At 36.2% G+C, this 15,391-nt stretch overlaps 1 protein-coding gene across 1 annotated transcript; it reads right to left on the bottom strand.

Moving 5' to 3' along the window:
• Positions 1-19: 19 nt before the first annotated feature.
• Positions 20-14,551, bottom strand: LOC107023315 (trafficking protein particle complex II-specific subunit 120 homolog). The gene is made up of 10 exons (XM_015223971.2): positions 13,996-14,551; positions 12,413-12,619; positions 12,113-12,295; positions 10,418-10,527; positions 9,164-9,223; positions 7,629-7,914; positions 5,851-6,143; positions 2,620-3,497; positions 749-1,657; positions 20-496 (listed from the first exon to the last, which is right to left on the bottom strand). Exons 1-10 carry the CDS (start codon positions 14,404-14,406, stop codon positions 276-278), a joined length of 3,558 nt encoding a protein of 1,185 aa, XP_015079457.1. The 5' UTR covers positions 14,407-14,551; the 3' UTR covers positions 20-275.
• Between the last annotated feature and the right edge of the window lie 840 nt (positions 14,552-15,391).

The following is a 15,391-nucleotide window of genomic DNA, read 5'->3' as shown; positions in this document are numbered from 1 at the left end:
ACTCAGTCACAGCCACAGGCAACAAAATCATAAAGCTGTAAATTGCAGGAATAAATGTCCAGCTCTTCATTGAATAATATAGCTTTACAAATCACTGTAGAATCCTATTGTATATCAATTGGAAACTGAGTGATACAGTTTTCTCCTAAACAAAATGGACCTCTATATAAGGAGGAATTACAAGAAATACGAAGTGCAAATAACAAGTTCTACAAATAGTTGAGGCTGGAAAGTTTCACCTGGTTTAGTAAACTATGGACACTTCAATAAGGACATCACATAGTCCCATTCACTCGGATATGGAACGGTGGCCCACGACAAAATATGGACTCATCACATGAATTAGCTCTTGCTCTGGCTCGGAGCATTTCATTAGCATCATCAATCACAGCAGCAGCTAAAAGTGTGTACTCACCTGGAACCAGGAAATACAAGGAGAACGAATGTCTATATTCCTTCAATGGAGGTACCTCCATGGTGATACCATTCAGAACACCTAAAAAAGATCAAGACAGGTTAATACACATATCAGATCAAGAGTAAGTTTGGTCTTCAATTACACATTATGAGTATAGCTGCTCTCTTAGGGTGTGTTTCTGGCTTATTTTTTCGTATTCGGTACATAAGCAAAAAATATTATTCTAAAAGCAAATAATTAAATGATACACATGCAGATACAAAATTACAGTGGTATTTTAACTTTAAAAAGAACATGGAGATGGAAACTAGTAATGTTTTAGAATAGCACCTGCCCATAGCACCGTCGCTTTATCACCCTCGACACAGTTCTCCCCAGCTATATCTCTGCATGTGATGCTAAGACTGACTCTAATCATTTCCTTGGTATTATTGCGAACCAGCACTTCTACTAGTGTCGTGTCATGAGCTTTTACTGAACCTTTACGCGCACCCTGAATATTAGATCCTTCATCCAAATTAAGGTCAGAAGAACTTTGTGCAGTATTATTGCCACACCTAAACCCAAAGGTCAATGGATCAGGTAGTAATACATCCATCATGGATGATTGAAGCGCAGCCTGTATTGCATCTTTTATGTTTAGTTCTCCTGAATTGTTTCGGCCAGATTGCCACCTGACTTTGATTTTAGAAATTAAATTTTTGATGGAAGCATTAAGTTCAGCTTTGCTACTTTTCTCAGAGAAGCTTGATTTTCTAGTACTGGTCCTATTCATTTGAGACTCCTTAACCAGGTAAGTACCATCAAGAACAGGTAACTTAAAATGTTCTAATGGTATTAGCACCCTGGCAGTGTAATCTCTGTCAATCCTTGTTTTAGGATAGTCATACTCAGGATTCTCCTCATTGTTAGAATCCTCCATATTGACAGACACGCCAATCTCGAAGACAACATCAGTCGGATTGGATAACTCAAGCTCGAGGAAACGCAGGCCCCAACTTCCTCTGTAAGGATCAATTTTCATGAACCTATCAGTACGAGGGGATTCTTCAGCAGAACTGGTTTCCACTTGAACATTTGAATGATCCTCACCAACATGAGCAGGGATCTCCATTGATAACAAACGAGCCTTCATAAGAGATAACCCCTGTGAAACACATATATTAAGGGGAACAACCAAGCGCCTACCGGGAGGAATAGATCCATTTATTGATGCATCTCCAGCATAAGTAAGTGGACCTGATAAGAGAAGTAGATCAGTCAATATAGAAGAAATTCTATGCTACCCAGCCCCAAACACCAGTTAGAGAATCTAAATATCCAGGATGAGTTAATGGACAACAAGAGTAGCAAATCATTATGTAATACAATTAGATGTACATGAAATCCAACAAGTGGGGTCTGGGGAGTGTGGTGAGTATGCAGCCTTACCCCTACCTATGAGGTAGAGAGGCTGTTTCTGATAACCAATTAGAGAATCCAAATAGTCATAAATCATAACAAAAAAATTGGCAGGTAAATAACAGTCTAAATCATGAAACTCAAATGACTGACTAAAGCATGAGGCTAATACATTTCAGAAACAAAACCGAAAGTCAAAACAAATACAATCTCATCCCATGCTGCAGAATGCTCTCTAACTAAAACTCTTCTGCACGTAATCATGTCATGATTAGTGACCAACTAATTGACATCCTACACTTCCATCATTTTACATTGTCTTTTAGTATTGTACAAAAATATTCCATGTATACCCACGGCATAACTTCTATCTTTGTTCCCAATTTCATGGCCAATATTTGATTTGGTCCCTAACATTTATCTCTCTCAGTTTCATTCTAAACAAATATGATTCTCATGTTGGTGCAGAAGCTCACCACCAGCCTGACTGACTCTTTCAGATTGCAAAAACAAGTGGCTATGCAAAAAAATTAAAAAGAATAGTCATATCAACATCCATATCCAAATCCACATGCATTGTGTACATTCTGAGTCATATGGAAACAAAGAAAAAAGAAAGGACCCCTCATAATTGATGGGAAAGCAACACAAACAAGAGGGGCCCTAGAGAGTGCAGGGACTTTGCCAGTTTGTTGCACTAATATATGTTCGTAGAACCAGGATGCAGCATCCCAACTTCACAGTGCTTCATTTTCCTAGTCTATCACCTAACCTGCAACAATCAGTATTTGAATGCTCACCCGCATAGTGGATCAGCAGCACAGGACTGCATCCATCCTTGACTTGCCTCCCGGTGCTTCCAGATATGTTCTTACTAGGAGCAGCATCCGGATCCAAAAGTCCAAGCTGCCAAGCCTTTAAAGTGACAGGTATTCTCACTTCAGCACCGGGCTTCAAAGGAAGGGATGACTTCAAGGTTTCATAAACAATTAACTGGATTGAATCTTGATTTTTCCCAGATAATGAGATGTGGGCTTGCTCTATCGGAACTGTACCTGCATTGGCCACACTTATCTGTACTTCACGAATCTCTCCTTCATATAAAATTATAGCACCATCACTACCCACAACACGTGATATAAGTAATGGCAACGGGGGGACCACCGAAATATTTGGAACTGTAACATTTTTCAACTTTGGTGACCCACAACAGCGGAAAGGGTCAGACAGCACAAGTCCTTGAGCTGCTCCCACTAAAAGATTATCCACATCCTTAAAATAATGTTCAGTGATAACACCAAAACAATGAACAATGCATCCTGGAATTTTTAATGAACCTACTTCAGTAGGAATTCCAGATAATGCAATCACTTTGGAGGAATTAGGAGGCAGACTAACACTGATGGGAAAAGCATCAAAATTCCCAGAATTTACAGATAGATATATACTATCGACCTTCAAATCAAAACCACAAGGATTTGCCAACTCAACAAACACTTGTACTGCTTCACCCACAACCCAAATCAGCTCCTGCTTACTGCTTTGACTTGGCTCCCCTTTGCTGAAAGGCGTGTAAATAAAAGGTCCTGAAGGAGCAGACCCTGCCCACCAATCATCTCTCCCATGATTACGTTTTACTATGTCCTGTTGGGAGGAATGAAGTGGAAAAGAATGCAACCTGGGAGCATATGTATCAAGGAAAGGAAAATTAGGTTCTGGTCAAAAATAAGAACTCTGATGATAAGGTCAGCAATTGCAGACACCATAAAACCCAGAACAGTATCAGTCTGAGGAAAGAAATAAGCCAGCAACTACAGATACCATAAAATCTAGAGTACCAGTATGCGGGAAGATCATTCTGAAACAGCAAAACTAATAATAGTAAAATCTGAAGGAACTATGAAGATTGAACCAGATTAAATTTACTTCTTTCTAGGGAGACTAGTGAAAGAAGTTCCAAATAGTCCTTTGCAAGTTTACCACCATTAGTAATAGTATGTTAGCTACAGAAATACATCAAAAGAATAGTTCTTATGATAAAAAAATGGTTATACCTGATGGAAATAGAATTCTTCTGATTATTATGAGCTTATCAGTTAACTCCTAACTATATGCTGAAGATATGGTCAATACATGTATTGGCCTTAAAACAGGTAATTTGAGCATCTTTCAGGCCTGATCTAGTAAGTTATGTGCAATACAATAAACGCTGAAGTACAACCAGCCTTTACAAAGGCAATTTGATTATCTTTCAAGCAAGATCTAGTTAGCAGTGTCTAATACAATAAATCCTGAAGAATACCAGCATCGCCAACATACTTCTGTTTCAACATAGAACATTTCACTCAAAATTTACATATACATGGATGCTTGGATTAGAAACTGAAAAGAATGAAGCAACAAAGACAACTACAGTAAGCTCAGTTCATTTACTCTACCTTTTTCCTCCTTTGCCCGTCTCATACACAATAAAAGATGATATAACACTGCAAGAGGAGAACCAAACACTTCTAGCATGTGTTTTGTATGAAGGAAAATATTTTCCAGAAAAGATTCTGATTTTCGCATGTTTGGTAGGTCAAAATTTTTGGAGAACATTTTCCCTAGGAAAATAAGTTCCTTAAAAATGAGGAAATGACTTCCCTAATGAAAGTATGGAAAACAAGTTACACAAGTGACATTTCACATTGATAGGGTCCTCTTCACCTTCCAACACATCTCATCTTCACCCCACCGCCATCCCATCCCCACCACCCCACATCCCCTACCTTCCACCTTCACCTCCTATAGAGTATGTCTAGATTATATACAAATGCTTTTAGGATATTATTTTTTGCTTGCATACTGAACACAAGAAAATAAGTAAGAAAACCACTTCTTTTCCGAGAGAACATTTTCCATCATACCGAACACACCCCAAGGATCTAGTTAAGGGGCAACATACGCAACCCACAAACAGAACAACGAAGTAGGAATCGAGGAAAGCAAACAATATCAAAAGTACACTATTGAAAGATATCCTTTGTAGAAATACCATTTGTTTCATCCTTTGCTTCATCAGAGATAATAGAATGGCCACAAATGACAAACCTAAGTCTAACATTACCCAGATAAAAGCTAGAATCACAATTCAGATGACATTTCAGCTCCTATTTTCTATTGATACACCTCATTTCAGTTTCTCGTCTCCACTTATAACCACCAGGTGAGGAAAATAGCTGCTACAGATCATTAGCTTAGATGTTCTGTCCCTACAGTCTGCCTTTCAAACTTACCCTTACTCAACGTGGGCACAGGATGAGTCTATCAACTCACTGGCATACAACTTAAATCTTTCGTCAACTGCTAATGGTCTAGCACATACACAAGCCAGTGAAACAATATCTTCTGACAATTAAATCATTTTAATTCATGTCACGCTGAAACGAGATCATCTTTACAAAAGGTATAGCATTAATCATACACAAGTATCAATTCAGCAATCTATACAAAAGGGAACATTTTCTTGACACCAAACGAACAAATGAATCAAAACCTTCTTTGGCAATTTAGTGACATGACTTAAAAGAAAGCGGACTTCTTTTTTTGCACGTCATATTACATCAAACACAGAGAAAAGCAGAATTTTGTGAAAATTAGACACCAGCAATGACATATAGTACAAGGACCCCAAGCTTCCCCATCTGGCATTGCGCAATGTGCCATCTAAAATCTACAAAATACAAAGTGCAAAACAAGGTAATTTACATGGTTTCCGCCCGTGTACAAAACAATCTATTTCCTACTTTGAAGCTTGGGTATTTGGAACTGCACAGTTCAATGTAACAACTGACTAGTGTGTGCCAAAGAATAAGACACCAGCTTCCTGTACCCCTGCCTCTATAAATGAGGAGAATTTTCAGCTTTGAGACAAGATGAAAAAACAAGATGAGCTGAAATATTTGCTCAACTATGAAGAGTCAGTACTCTAAAACAGAAAATATAAGAATCTCCATCACATAAGAAGCTTTATTATATTTTACAAACAATACCTTATAAAAGGCAATGCAGGATCAGCACAGCGAGTTCCTGAGGGAAGTCTCTCAGACGCATTTGAAAGTGCACTTGCAAGACCATTTTGCCCAGCAGGTGTTATAATAGGATAATAGGACCTAAGAAGACGTGCTGCTGCACTCCATGCAGTAAGAGGATCTCCACCACGAACAGCTGATAGAAGTATTTCCCTCAGAACAACCATTTGAATGCTACTCCATTGAGATTCAAATAGTGATACTATCCAATTGTGATGCGCTTTTCCACCATCAACATGATTTTGTCCACTTTCCTTCATATATAATGAAGAGAGATGGAAAATAAATGTTAAATCTTTTATTGATACCAGGGTGAGTTAAAAGAAACTATGATAATGACGCCTCATGACACACACACTTAGCATGTACTTTGACTCCAAAATAATCTAAAATGTGCACAGACAAGATCTACTAAAAAGGCCATTGATCCGATGTATATGACTGACAGCCAAGATGAATCCGCATACAGACTCTAGCTTTCACCATATATCGTACCATAACTGATAATGATTGTTCAATACTTCAATCTAGCCTAATATCTCCAAAACTGTAGCACTGAACTGCAGATTCCCACAGCAAGCCACATGAATTCCTTTGGAAACTGCATTTTGCTATCTTGGTATGCATTTTCAAGAAGTTTTTATGACAGTATGAAATCTCCATTGTGTTATGGATCCAAGTCACGCTGCATGCCATAGGAGGTACACCAATTCCAGTAGACAGTAGACAGAAACACAGTGATTTCTGTGGACTCGGATTTACAGTATTCTTTCTATTTCATCTATTTTCTGTTGCCCCCTCCTTGTAAATAAAAAATAATACAATCTATCTTGAATGCTTGGGCATTTAAAGTTTAAATGTTTGAGGTATTATTAAGCCATCAAGTAGATAGTTGCGACACTACATTTTCTCTCAATGGTCACCTCAGCAACACTACCAAAACCCGTCGATGAACAATTCTATGAGAACTTCTGTGAATGTCCAGTTTCTCACTACCCTTATACTTTGGTGCGACAACACAATGGTAGTAGATTAAAATATTATATCCTTTTTGCCATATATTCAACGGCTTCCCATTGTATTTTCTTTGTATTAGCATGGAAACCTCCTACTGATGAATAAATAAATTACTCCCTCGGTCCCATTTTATGTGGCGCCACACAGTGTTCAAGAAAAAAAGGAAGACTTTAACTTGTGGTCTAAAACAATCCTTAAGATATGTGTGTGGTCGTAAATCATTTCATTAATCATTAAGGGTAAAAGGGGAATTTGAAAGTGAAATTGTTTCTAATTACAGTAAGATGACATTTTTTGTGACGGACTAAAAAGGAAAGGGTGTCCCATAAATTGGGACAGAGGGAGTATTGTTTTCTCAGTCATTCGCCAAAATTATTATGGAATTGCAGGTGGTGACAGATCTATATTCAGTCTTGAATTGACACGCCCAAAGAAAGTATTCATTATTTGAAATGCATGTTTCATAAGCTTGAGAAGACAGTTCATTTGAAAAGTTATGAAGACTCTGTACAACCAATTATATCGGATCAAGTATGTGAACAAAAACAGTTCCCAACCCATACTGTAGATAGATTTTTGCTTCTTTAAAAGCCAGTACGACGTTTTTGTGTCCTTCCCGTAGAACCAGAGGAGCAGGACTGTAGGGTGGTGCAACTTAAAGTGAAGCCCTGCATGTAAGCTGTTTGTTGCATCATGAAAAACAATATGAATTTTTGACTCACCTGATAAAGAGCATGGTCAGTAGAGGCTCTACTTTGAACACGATAAGCTTGTGTGGTCATTGCCAGTACTTGCATTGAACTAATAGCAGCCAACCGATTTTCTTGTTGCAAGTATAGCTGAGCCACCTGCCTTGAGAAAAAAGCAGCCTTTCGGTGATAACCAAGAGTCCCAAAGAGGCGAGCTATTTCAATGAATAATATCAATCTGTCACTAGCATCAATCAAAGATTTTGCTCCATCAGCAGCCGTAGTCAACAAATCAACCACTTCCTTGGCCAACTCCTTCCTGCCAAACCAATAAGAAAAAAACAAGGAAAGTATAAGCCAAAAACTGCTCAAGAAGATATATATATGACAGAAGTAGCTCTTCTTCTAAGTAATGTTACATCAAGATCTTCCAGATTTCAGCCAAAAAGTTTGAAGTGATCTGGTAACAAGATGCATTTTGAAAAGGCGAGGTATCATTGGCTTCTCTTTGATGAACTACATCATATAAGCAAAAGATATATAGAAGGCATTATTGAAGTCTAACGAAATGAAGATACCGTACGTTGCAGATTTAGGTACTAATATTCATTCTTTTGAAACTAGTACTAATATTTATGCTATTTTTTGTTTTTACCATTGATTTGAACATTTTTTGTAAGGGCAATTTGATTTTAATTCAGATAGACAGATACATCATCAGTTTTATAGTTTCTCATTTTCTACAAAAACTGAAGTCCATAACTGTTGAGGAACATATTTCTGTAGCTTAGACTTAATGAGTAACCTAGATTAATCACAAGCAGAAGCATATTGGGGGGAAACAAAATCTGCTGTTTGCTAAATGTGGAAATTTGTTAGTTTACTTTTTTAACATTAAAAGAAAAATTAGAATATTGAAATTTCTTAGTTTACTTCTTTTTCACTTTCCGTCAGACCTTCTCCTCTTCACCCCGCTCCACATAGTTATTGGAGGGCTGTGGTCTTAGTCTGTAGCCAGTAAATCATAAGCACAGCATCAGACCTCTATACTCAATTAAATCCCACCAAATTATTCAGCTCCAACAAATATATACAGTGCAAAGTCCAGGTTAACTAATGATAAGAACCGCATTAAAGCTAGCAAGTGACCCGAGTTGCAGTATTTTGGCCTGAGTTGAGTTGACTGATATCTAAGCAATTTCAGATTTTCTATGACAAGTACTAATGCTCAAAAAGAGCTACTTATGATTATTCAAATACGAAAATGCTCTTTTTTGTGTGGTAATTTCAAGTTTGTGTCATATCTCACAATATATAAATTGGGCATCATTCAGAAGTTAAACCTCAACTTACATATCTTCCCAAAAAGATCTCAATTACCATACAAGTACGTCAAAAGGAAAGAACAGAGAGAACACAGCAAGTTTACAGTGTAGCTGCAAGTCATTATTTTTTGAGAATATAGCTGCAAGTCATTATTAAATTGGTTTTTATCAAGAAAAGAACATAACTAAACGGGTTACAAAGAAGATCATTCCAGAATTCTATTTGATCTTTACTAAGAGTACCTGCAGAGGTATCGTGCTAATTTGAGAGTAGCCTCAAGCTCGAAACTTAGAGGAGAAACTCTGCACCAAAAACAATATTTACAGTTATATATGCTGAAAAAGAAAATAATCAGAAATTTAGATTAAGCAATATACCTATCGCTAGTTGAAAAGGGAATCATCTAGTTTATACCACAAAGAAGATAAGAAGAATAAATCCATTTTGAACCCCTAACAAAATGAGGATTATCTTAATCAACAGTCCAACAACTGAGCCATACGGAGAAAAGGCATAGCAATGTCTCTTTGTTATACATGAACAATTTAAATCGTTAAACAGTTTGGTCATAGGATAAAGATCCATATCACTAGTGTTATGTCATGCTAACTTTTCTTCTTTTTTTTTTTTTTTGACAAAAAGGCTTGTAATTCAAGCTTTTCTTCAATATAGAAAGGTGGCAATTCCTCACAACCTCTGGACAGTTCTTGTAATTAGCCCCACAGCAACATACTTTTCCTCACACATTCAGTCATATAAGTTTATCTGAGTCAGCATCCAACTATTACTTCATCTACCGATCAGTCAAAGTTGTTCAACATGCAAATTATAATAGATTTCACAGTAACTTGCCCTGTATCAAGGAGTTCTAGACTTCCTGAACAAGTGACTAAATTGTTCTGTGATCTGCTAAACTGCCAAAAATGGGGCTGGGGAACTAAGTCATTTTACGAACAAAACAAAAATTAAGAACTTCCGAATAGCCGCACACCAAAATAAGCAACTTAGTCTTTTTACTTTACTCTCATAGAACTTGCAGGTTCCTAACATAATGATTACTACATATCCATTATCAAGGAATCCTGTGACATTACAAAAATTAAGATGGAAATATAATTTGAAGTCCATTTTTATTCTACCTGGGGTTACATCGCTGGTCCAGTTTGTTCCCAGTTAATGGTTCAGATCAACTATTAGACTTCATTAGTTCCCTCACTGTCATAGACAGTTTTTGTATAGGTGACAAGATTTTTTGAGAGCTTCAATGTCATATCTTGTAACAACTGCATCTTCTTGATGCATTTTTAATGATATCACTTACATCATCGGAAAAAAAGAAGATAGTGTTTTCACCCTGAAACTCTTGTGCGCGAATCAGAAAGAAAGGGATGGCAAATACAAATTATATACCCAATCACAATAAGAAAAAAAACATGATAAAGGTGCTTATGTAAGTTGTAACTACACCTACAGAAAGATTAAAGACACACATATACCTTTGAGCATTATCTTGAATAAATGACTTTCTGTAATGCAAAATGACATTATTGTAACGGTGCTTGACCTCATCATCTAGAAATTGATCCCTCTGACCCATTTGATCTATCTAATCATCAAAATAATAACCATGAGATTCAAGTAAGGAGATAAACTAAGACCTTTTGACTTGAAGAATGAATAAGCTCTTGAGAAGAAAGAGACAAAATGGCAACATAATATACAATGCAGAAATGCACTCAACTCTTTAATAAGTATTACTATCTCATGGTTTTGACATCTGCAATACTGCATCATTTTTCACAAAAAGTTAGCATTCCTTCTAATTCAAGTTTTATGTGCCTGCCACTTTAGTTTGTATCAAAGGTAATAGAGGCATCCATGGATTGTCAACAGGAAACATAGAACAGGTTAGAACACATAAACCTTGGAACAATTTGAGCAACCCAACACTTCGGGGTGGCCCAGTGGTTTGAGCTTGGGACTTCCATGTTGGAGGTCTCAAGTTCGAAACCCCTTGCCAGCGAAAGCAAGGGGTTTGCCTTTGGGTCGAGCTCGTCCTCTCCTATGTGGTTTGCGAGCTATTGCATAGGAGCGGGGGTTTTACCCTGTGCGCACCCAAAAGGTAGCGGCTGCGGGTTTCCCTTGTCATAAAAAAAAAAATTTTTTGAGCAACCCATACCTTTACTAGTCTCAAGGTTCCCTCATCCTTCTCAGGACCTTAGCAACCATGTTCTAATCTCATCTTAAAGATGTGCTCCACCACCCCAAAACATCCAAGATAAAACAAACACATAAGGTCTATATTCATCCATGACACACTGAAATGCCTTCAGTTGCAAACAGATGTATGTTTGCAATACTTATCAGGAGCTATATCCAGCCAACAACATCAACAAACCTAACTGATTGTTGTCATTTCAATTACAACACATGATTGACAGTAGAATTAAATTTGATGGGAGGATAAAACATGATTTGAATATACAGAATAACCCCCCTCTTAATGGTGTCCTCTCAAATTCATACAAGAAATTTCTTCTGTCCCTTTCTTAGACAGTATCATCAGTAATCATCTCTGTAGCTAAAAAGGCACTGTGTTCGTTACAAGCAAACTGTAATACTATGAAAGATTGAGAGGGTCCATAACACAAAAAGTGCAAGACATACATGATACCTTTCTTTTTTAACCCCTTGAAAAATAAAGATGCATGTTCCTACATGAATGCAGGGTCAAGCAGGTAACAGAATTCAAAAATACCAAACAAAACTGGAGAATACATTAATTTAATAAATTACACTCCATACCAGAAAAAATTTCCCTGCACCCACCCCAAGAAGGGGGGGAAAGGGACAAGAAAGAACAGAAAATCGGGGATTTGCTCTGGAAGATGTTTAGCTGGTAAACAGCATTCCCAATTGGTAGACAAAAACGTGTGGATAAAATAAATCAAGAAGTATATGCGGGTGTGTAGTTGTCAAATATGGTTTCCAACTCCTACCATTATTTTAAAAAATAGTTTTGACATGGTATGTGGGCATTTGTGTAGGTGTCAAATATGGTTTCCAACTCCAAAATGTAGTCTAAAATGTACAGCTTATTTAGTTGTGTGTCAAGAAATGACTTCTCGTGGATTATGAACTAAATTTCTAATAAGATGCACTGACATCACTGAGAGTATGTTCATACTCACCAACAGAGCACAAACGCTGCCTTCCATTGCCCCAGCATACCAAAAGAAGTCTCCAGTCAATCTAGCAAGCTCCAATGAAGTTGTATAATGGGCATTAGCATCAACAGGTGACCCTGCCAACAGACAGTAATCCCCGATAGTTTTCTGTGCACGGCCCAATCTTCGTTTTTTAGCCTTGATGACCTGTAAGGTTCTCCAATGCAATCAAGAAGTTAATAATTTAAATGATGATGAAATCCTACCAAGAAACTAAACAAGATAACTATACAAATCAATCCTCAAAACACCTAAAATATGAACCTCCTCTGAGCTAAGACTCGCTTGGGAATCTAAAGGTGTCTTGAGAATAGTTCCACCAGACTCTGCTTGAAGAACTGATTTTTCAAATTTCATCAACAACGAGGCAGCAATATCTTGCATCATAGTTTGCAAGTGGAATTCTTGAGTTTGACGATCAGCTGGGGGAAACAAAATTAAGTTGCTCCCCTTGAAGCTTTCATCCTCTAGCTGCACAATAAAAAATGCAGTTTAGGCATGTCATGCATGAAAAGAGCAAACTTGAAAACAAGGACACTTCTACAGCCAGGAGCTTTTGATCACGAACTTAACAGTACGCAAACTGATTATCCATTCAAGAATGCATCCAGAGAAGTATCTTAAGCACTGCATTTAATTATTCAAAAAGAAAATAATGAAAAAATTAAGTTATATGAGCTTTCAAAAGCCTATCCTTCAAAAGAGTATTCACACACACACATATATATACTTATCTATTCATATCCACCAGGAATCTTTTCAGTTTTGCGAGTGATGTGTGTGTTGAGAGTATGGGTAAGTTTAAGACTTGGAGAACATCAGATTTCCAGTAATCCATAAATTATCTTTGAAAATACATTAATGTGTCCAAATGAATAGAGTTGCAAGTACATAAAGGGTACATATCAGATCGCTTACCCGAATTAGTTTGGAACAGTGGAGCAACTGAAAGATTCATTTATTCATAAAACAGTAGAGTCTAATCATATTGTATTCACTGACATAACTTCTGTTTCTTTTTTCTTTTTCTCTTTTTGGGTACAAAGAGGACAAGACTGAAGTATCTGCAGTTTCTGCACAAAGGAGTAGATGGTTTGCTAGCTTATGATCCTCAAAGCCTTAAAGCATATTTAATTACTTTCAATTCGATCAAATATTCTGTAATTCAATTTTATATATATTGCAGAAATTCACATGTCCAATATCTATCAATCAATTAAACAGCTATGTCTGAATCCCAAATAAGTTGGGTTAATTACATGAACCTCTGTATGACTTTTTTTCTTTTGAATGACCATATTCATTTCCTCTATTCAAGTCCAATCTCTACCAGTAATAGAACATTTCCAACCATCAATTATACAACAAAGAACACAAACAGAACTCGAACCTAAGATAGCCAGGAAAAATACAAAGCAGTGTCAAACAACTGAATGGATATAAGAAAATCATATACCTGACCACAAATGATTTAGACTTGAGGCATAGTTGATTAATTGACTTAGAAAGAAGTGAAAACAATAAAGTATCTACAATTTGTTGCAAAATTGGAGTAAGCTAGTTTATGATCCTCCAAGTCCTAAAGCAGATGTAACAATTCTAAATTCAATATCCCCAAAACCTTAATTCTACAAGTGGATTTCATCCTTATAACAAATTTCAAAAGAAATAGCACAGGCATTCAGTTCCTATCGTTACAAATATTAAATCTTTCCCAAACAGTCTTTTCTTCAAATTATTCTAGATACATATAAATATATCCAAGTTTAATTTATGTTGGTATAAGCTGCTTATATGCTAGATCCTATCAGTTACATGTATCAAATAGTATCAAACAGAAATAGAACCTGAGAGTCACCGGGGCAAAATGCGAAGCAACGCTGAACAACTGAAGACGAGTAACTCTTACATGCGGTCACAAACTGATCCATGACAGAATGCAGATCAGGCGAAGAAGGACAGTGACAAATGCCTATAACGGCAAAAATTTTCCGATTGGATTGAAAATCTTCCCAAGGACTAGCCGGTGAACCACCGACCATGTATTTGAACCGTAGGCTACCGGAATCCCAAGGTTGATGAGCGAAAGGAGATTTTTGATGTTCTGTGTAGAATGAACTGATGGAAGATAATGATACTGTGTAGTGACGAACTAGCATAGAAGTGTAGTCGCGGAATAAAGGGATTGCTATAGATCCGATTGGTAGAACTGCTACTCGGATCATACAGCTTGTTTCGATGCTCACATCGGGTTCCATTTCGAACTCTGCCGGGAAATGATCGCCGGAGAAGATGGAAAGTGGAGATTGGCAGCTCCGGCGAAGCGGTTTTTAGATCAGATGTTGAGCATAGGACGGAGTATTGATTTAAGCCCAACAATTGTGAAATTGGTTTAATTCTTTTTGTGACCTTTTTATTTTAATTGAAATAGACCAAATTAATTGATTTTTAAACTTTATACATTTACATTTTAAAAATTCTATCTTTATTTTTTAAATTTCGTATTAAAATAAAATCACATAAACAAATTAAAACATGAGGAATATATCTTTCTCTTGTATTAAATTGAATGAATATTTTAAAACATTATTTAAACTTCAATTTTTTTAAATATCAAAAAAATTAAAAAATAAATAAAATAACTTTGAACAATATTAATCAACTAATCAAGTAGTGTTCCTATAGAATCAAAACATTTTTTATGAATTTGTATTTAAAATATTGTTTAAACTTCAATTTTTTTAATATCAAAAAAATTGATAAATAAATAAAATAACTTTGAACAATATTCTAATCAACTAACCAAGTAGTGTTCTTATACAATCAAAACATTTTTTTTGAACTTGTAAAACAAATTATTTTATGGTATATATATATATATATATGCATATTTTAGATTTAAATTTCAATGAAGATAAAAAAAATATTATAATCTCCATCTCTTTTGCTATGCACAAGTTTGGTAGTAATACTTAGCTAGTGGAAAATAACAAATGTACACTATGAAATTAGTAAAGATGAGTGCAGATTAACGCAATCGCTATAGTCAATATAAATAAAAAAGACATAATATATAAATGTGTCCTTTAACTTAGCTTCAAATCATATTTATGCCCTTTAACTTTGAATGTGCATAAATATACACTTAAACTTGTATAAAGTTGAACAAATAGACACACATGTCCTACATGTCATTTTTTGTCCTACGTGTATTTTGCCATGTAGAACTCATGTGTTTATTAA

Source organism: Solanum pennellii, chromosome 6 (assembly GCF_001406875.1).
Source record: "Solanum pennellii chromosome 6, SPENNV200".
NCBI lineage: Eukaryota > Viridiplantae > Streptophyta > Magnoliopsida > Solanales > Solanaceae > Solanum > Solanum pennellii.
This window is presented reverse-complemented; position numbering and strand designations above follow the sequence as displayed.